The 6,993-nt window shown below is 29.4% G+C and overlaps 1 protein-coding gene across 8 annotated transcripts in view; it reads left to right on the forward strand.

Moving 5' to 3' along the window:
* Positions 1–6,993, forward strand: part of LOC117179349 (nuclear receptor coactivator 3-like) — a 316,751-nt gene that overhangs the window by 279,849 nt on the left and 29,909 nt on the right. For 7 of the 8 annotated variants that reach the window (XM_033371033.1, XM_033371038.1, XM_033371034.1 and 4 more), the window contains one exon: positions 1,063–1,383. The exons of the other annotated variant lie outside the window; for it this stretch is intronic. In XM_033371033.1, the coding sequence (XP_033226924.1) occupies positions 1,063–1,383 (321 nt within the window). The remainder of the gene's footprint in view (positions 1–1,062; positions 1,384–6,993) is intronic. 8 annotated transcript variants of the gene reach the window in all.

Genomic DNA, 6,993 nt, shown 5'->3' on the forward strand with positions numbered 1-6,993 from the left:
GTTCCCCATTCAGCACTCGAATCAGTGCATGAAATCATTTGAAATCAATTTGAAATCTGAAATCACTGGTACCCACTAGCACAGAGTGAATAGCCCCTCGGTCAAAAATCAAATTTGAACAATCTTCCAAAATTTGCTCCGCGGACAATACTCCGCGTGTTCGAGCGCTAAGGTGGTTATTGTAGCTGGCCCTTCAATTTTCAACGTGTTTCTGCCAAAAAAGAGGGATTTTTGATTCAGAAAAGAAAATTTTATATCCTGTAATTTCCTAATCTATAAAAAGGACGAATGTAAAAAAACAGTTAAATTTTGAACAAAAAATATTAATTTTCAAGAAAATAAATGAATTTTAAATCAAATAGTAGAATTCTTAACCAAAAGAGATGAATTCTGAACCAAAAATAAAAGAGGAATTCGTTAATAAAAAAGGGAAAACAAGGTCAATAGGGGAAACAATTTGAAGTCTGTAATAGTCACTGTTTTTTTTGTCATTCACATTGTCGCAGATGGTGCTGTTGAAAATTGCTGAAAATTCCGAATTCCGTAGCAATCCTCTAGATTTTGGTGTGATTTTTCCATATTTATCTTACTCTTGATGTGTGTTGACTTTAGCACGTTCTATTAAATTTTGAAATCTGGTAAGTTTATAAACTTGAAACCAAAATCGACATAAAACTCTCCTCAGAATTTTACATTTTAAATATCTTCTACACTTACAATTAGCAATAAGTTATCAATAAGTTATCAATTTTAGTTTTTCACTATAAACGTAGCCTAAGAAAATAATCTTGTACTTTTGCGATAGCCAAGGCAAAAAAATTAGGACTTGTGTGTTTGATGTTTCTCTAGTTGATATTAATGATGACTATATTTTGCGAATATTTTTTTTCTTTTTTTCTTTCTTTCTTTTTCTCTTTCATGTTATTTACAGTCTGCAGATTAATAAGATCAATTCGTCAAGGAGTCGTAGCCGAAAAGAGTTAGATCTGCTCGGTGATATCGTTAGCGTTAACGAAATATGTAAGATTAGAAGCAAGGAGGTAGACATTGTTCATGTTACAGGTGGGATCGGTTCACCGCGTCATTACGGTGGAGTAAATAAGGAGCAGGCTCTTTTATCACCTAGTCATCCCCACTCGGGTTGCCCCGCAACACCGACCCATAATCAGCATAACGTCACCAATTCCCAACACTTCTCCAATCAGCAACACTCATCTATGATATATCACAACACCGCCAATACTATCAACACTGCTGACGTACAGAATCAAAATCAGTACTGTTACGATCGGACGTCCGTTCCACTCTATCAAATGGGGCCTGGGGATGCGCAGGACACTAGGCCTCTGCCTCCCAGTAATCCTGCTAGTCACCAAATGGGTGGTAAGTCATGTGACCTCTTCATGTCATGTGACCATCGCTATGTCATCATTCCCACACTCGTTTTTCACTTAAAAAACACACTCACCTCACCTCACCTTACCTGATCACTGATTTACGCATATTTCAGGCATGGAACTTCCATTTGCATAGCGTATATCACTCTCGTACATCACTCACTATATAAATATATATATATCTCTCTCTTACCAGTCTTAACCACCTAACCGATTGAAACGTTCATCGTGATTAGTCATGTTTTATTTGTTGGGGGACCATTCATTCTATAATCGTATCTCGCCCTGTGTTATCGTCTCATCGATGTCTTTCTTGCCTGTTATTCGTTTCGAATCTGTTTAAATAACGTGCTAATAATCATTGGACAATCTATTTATTGTCACTCTGCACTCAATCCTTGATAATACTTGTACCAGATCGCATGATTGTCTCGCGTTTCTAACTTGGGGCGACTCCTGTACATTATTCCCTGAAGAAAACAAAGTGTCTATCTGACTGGAAAACAGGGAAAAAACCGGAATTTTACATGTGTTTGGATGTTTGACTATTTTTAGTTTTGCTCACTCGCGAAACGAACAAACTATTATTTCGAACAAGGGATTTTGGAAAAGATATTTTTCACTCAGAATTCCAAAAGGAAATTTTCGAAAAGAATGTTATAGTTCCGAGTTGGAACAGAGAAGTTTGGAAAATATAATGATAATTTTTAAGTCGTTTTGGGAATGTTCCAAAAGAATTATTATTATGAGTTATATCTAGATTGTATAATTCAGACTTGCAATAGTAAATTTTTTAGAGAAATGCTAATTTTTAATTGGAATGGGAAAAGTTCCGAGGTAATTTTATGTAATTCTGATTTGGAACAGGACATTTTGGAAAAGAATGATTATTTTGGATTGTTTCAGGGAATTTTCCAATAGAATTCTGATTATGATTTATACCTGAATTTAAACAATAAATATGATGAAGTATAATTTTGACTTCGAACAGAGAAGTATGGAAAAGAATTATAATTTTCATTAATTTCAGAGAGTTTTAGAGAAAAATTATATTTCTGAGTTACACCTTGATTTCAAATTGTTTTAAATTTAATATTCAGACTTGGAATAGTGAATTTTCTAGAAAAATACTAATTTTAAGTTCAAGCGGGAAATTTTCCGTAGAAATTATATATAATTCTGATTTGAAACAGAGAATTTTTAAAAAGAATAGTTATTTTGGGTTGATTCAGGGAGTTTTAAACAAAAAATTATGATTCCGATCTGGAACAAGGTATTTTTTAAAAGAATGATAATTTCGAGTTAATTCAGGGAATTTTTTCAAAAGAATTATGCTTCTGATTTATACCTGAATTTAAAAAAGAAATATAATGAAGTATAGTTCTGACTTTAAACAGTGAATTTCCCAGAAGAATTAATGAATTATAATTTGGGTTTGGTGTAAGGAATTTTTAAAAAGAAGTATGATTCTGATTTTGAACAAGCTATTTTTAAAAAGAATGATAATTTCGAGTTAGTTCAGGGAATTTGATAGATGAATTATATTTCTGAGTTATGTCTGGATTTAAAAATTAAAAAAAAATTAATATTCAGACTTGAAATAGTATTTTTTTAGCAAAATATTAATTTTAAGTTGGAAGGAGAAATGTTCCGAAAAAATTATGTGTAGTTGTTATTATAATTTTGATTTAGAACAGGACATTTTTTAAAAGAATGGCAATTTAAAGTTGGTTCAGAGAATTTGACAAAATAATTGTCATTATAAGTTATAGCTGGATTTTAAAAGAAGTATAATTAAGACTAATTGTAAAAATTTGCGAAAAAAATATATATAATTCTGAATAGGATTTTGATTTGGAACAGGGTTTTAAAAAAAAAAGAATGTTAATTTTGACTTGGTTCAGGGAATTTTCCAAAAGAATTGTTCTGATTTGAACCTAGATTTAAAAAAATGTAATGAAGTATAATTCTATCATGGAACAGTTAATTTACCAGAAAAATTACAATTTTTATTTGAAACCGGGAATTATCGAAAAGAATTCTGATTCTGATTTGGAATAGGGATTTTTAAAAAAAACCTTAATTTTTTTGTTGGTCCAGGAAATTTTTCAAAGAATTGTCATTCTGATTTGAACCTGGTTTTAAAAAAGAAATTTAGTCAAGTATAATTCTGATTTGATCAGTGCATTTTTGAGAAAAATGATAATTTTTAGTTGGAACAGGAATTTTTCGAAAGTAAATTGTATGTAATTTTGCATTTCATAATTTTCTAAAAATAAATATAATTCAAATCTGGACCAGGGATTTTCCGAAAATAATTATAATTGTTATTTGGAAAAGTAAATTTTCGATACGAGTTATAGTTTTGACTTGGAACAGGGAATTTTCCAAAAGAACTATAATGACCTGACGGGGAAAAGGAAAAATCGACCGGGAGATGATCGGAAAATGAGTGGAAATTTAAAATCATCCGTCAGGTAGACACTGAAAACGCTTATCGACAATAATTTAGACTGAATTATGCAGATTAATGCCAGGGTTGCTACAAGACTTGGAAGACCTGAAAAAATCATTATTAAAGTTTAGATTATAATCGATTAACAAATGCAGTTCGCTTTTAAAGTAAAATAATATTTGATGAACATCTTAACTTAAAAATTCTTTTTATCGCAAGAAATCTACATTTCTCTCGTGTAAATAATTTTAAAAATCTGTTCAAATTCTTTGAAGGTCACTCCTTTTGCAAAAAGAAAAAGATAATGCCTCTACATGACTAACTTGACTGGCGAAATGTCTTCTTGGTGGCTCTATGTCTATCTGTCTCTCGTTTCCTGTATATTTTTCATCGTCCCAAATGTTTTCGCAAATGTTTTAATCGCACATCAATGGCATTTCATTCGTACATTACCATTCTGCGTCACTCATCAATCCTAGCTTCATAATTCCTGATGTTGCTAAGCAAATCCATCAGCCGAAATTATGTCTCTCATTCTTCTTCACGCAGTCATTTCTTCCTAACGAAAACCTCTCTCAGCGCTTTACTTTTATCGCCATAATTCACACCCGCCTAAAATTCTGCGCATCCTGCAATAATGTCTGTCTGGAGATTCTTGGGGAGCAGGAAATAACGAAGGAAAAGTTTCATTCCGTCTCTCGAAACCTTGAGACGCTTCTCGTTTTGAAAGGTGTTTTCTGGAAAAGAACCGAGTTTCTGGCGATTGATACAGCAAGCCAGAGAAATTGTTGTTTTTCTACGTATTTCCTTGTTTTGCAGTATCATCGGAGAATGAAAACTACGCCAAACTACCAGAGCTGCAATCGCACTTGTCAAATTTATTATTACGTGTTGCATGGCGCTTTATTCACAGTTTTTCAGCACATGCGTCATAACTATGCCCACTTGATGCGCTGTCTACGCATCTGATATTCATACGAATGCCTAAGGGAGCATCCACAAATTACGTTACTAATTTTGGGAAATTTTTCCCCCCCCCCCCCCGCAACCTTTAGGTAAAAACTTTTGGTGAAATGTACCTGCTTCAATTTTATGTAACAGTTAATCAAGGTATTGTTGAATTTTTAAACTAAGAAAGGTACATTTTTTACCACAAACGGAAAAATTAATCTTTTAATAAAAATAAATTATTTTAAATTATAAAAAAACAATTAATTTTCTACCAAATAGTCGATTTTTTTGACTAAATTATTCAACTTTTAAGACAAAATGACGCATTTTTTATATAAAACAGTTGAATTGTCAAATGAAAAATATGAAATTTTGATAAAAAAAGTTACTTTTATACCAAAAAAGACGAATTTCCAACAAAATACAAGAACTCTAAATCAAAAACGTGAATTTTCAACAACAAAAAAACGAATTCTTAACAAAATAGATTAGTTTTAACAAATAGTTGATCTAAAAAAAAAATTAAAATAACCATTTCCGAACAAAAGTGGAATGGGTAAGTTTTCACTTACTGAAGTAATTTTTCAAGAACAAAAAAAAAAGAATTTTGTAACAAAACAGTTTAATTTTTAAACGAAAAGATGAATTTTTATTAACAAAAAGATTAATTTACTACCAAAGAAGACAAATTTTCAATAAAATTCAATAATTCTGAACCAAAAAGTTGAATTTTTAAGAAATTAAAAAAACATACGTTTAAGAAAGTTGTTCAACTTTAAAACCGAGTTTTTAAATTTTCAATAAAAAAGGCGCATTTTTAAATCAGATGATTAATTTTGTACCGAAAAAAACAAACATATTTTTTTTTTAAATTGAAGGATTCTGAACCAAAAAATTAAACTTTCATTTGAAAAAGATAATTTTTTAAATAAAATGATCAATTTACTACCAAAAAAGATAAACTTTTAATAAAATTTAAGAGTTCTTAACTAAAAAGTTGAATTTTAAAGAAAGAAAGAAAGAATTTTTTTATTTTTAAGAAAGCCCTGCAACTTCAAAACAGAGATGGTAAATTTTTAAACAAAACACTGAATTTTTAAATAAAAAGGTTAATTTTTTCCGAAAAACTATTTTTTAACAAAATCCAAGAATTCGCAACCAAAAAGTTAAATTTTCAATTAAAAAAGATTAATTTTTAAACAAGAAAATTAATTTACTACGAAAAAAGACAAATAATTTTGAATAAAATTCAAGAATTCTTAACCCAAAAGTTGAGTTTTAAAGAAAGAAATAATTTTTTTCATTTTTAAGAAAGTACTGCAATTTTTAAACCAAGTTGTTAAATTTTTATTCAAAAAAGTGAATGTTTAAATAAAACGATTAATTTTTTATCGAAAAAAATAATTTTTAACAAAATCCCAGCATTGGCAACCAAAAAGTTAAATTTTGAATGAAAAAAGATGAATTCATAAACAAAAAGATTAATTTACTACCAAAAAGGCAAATTTTTAATAAAATTCAAGAGTTCTCAACAAAAAACTTGAATTTCCAAGTAAAAGAGATAAATTTTTAATCAAATTCAAGAATTCCGAATCAAAAAATTTAATTTTTAACTAAAAACGACGAATTTCTAATCAAAAATATTGATTTACTACCAGAAAAGACGAATTTTTAATAAAATTCAAGAATTCTCAACCAAAAAGCTGAATTATTAAGATAGAAAGTAAAAAAAAGTTTCTTTTAAGAAAGTAGTTCAACTTTGAAGACCAGTTTTTAAATTTTTAAACAAACAGACGTATTTTTAAACGTATAGATTATTTTACTACCAAACAAGACGAATTTGTAGCAAAATTCAAGAATTCTGAATCAAAAAGTTGAATTTTCAACTAAATGAGAAGAATTTTTAATCAAATTCAAGAGTTCTCAACCAAAAAGTTAAACTTCAAATACGAATTTTGAAACAAAAAGGTTAATTTACTACCAAAACAACGAATTTGTAATAAAATTCAAGAATTCTCAAACAAAAAGTTTAATTTTCAAATAAAAACATAAATTTTGAAACAAAAAGATTATTTTTTCACCAAAAACATTCATCATCTGGAACAGTACCAAAAACTTTACCAGATGTACTTTTAGAAAAAAATGTATCTTATGTTTTGAGTTGGTACCCCCTTCCCCTACCCGTTACCT

Source organism: Belonocnema kinseyi, chromosome 9, assembly GCF_010883055.1.
Source record: "Belonocnema kinseyi isolate 2016_QV_RU_SX_M_011 chromosome 9, B_treatae_v1, whole genome shotgun sequence".
In the NCBI taxonomy this organism is placed as follows: Eukaryota; Metazoa; Arthropoda; class Insecta; order Hymenoptera; family Cynipidae; genus Belonocnema; species Belonocnema kinseyi.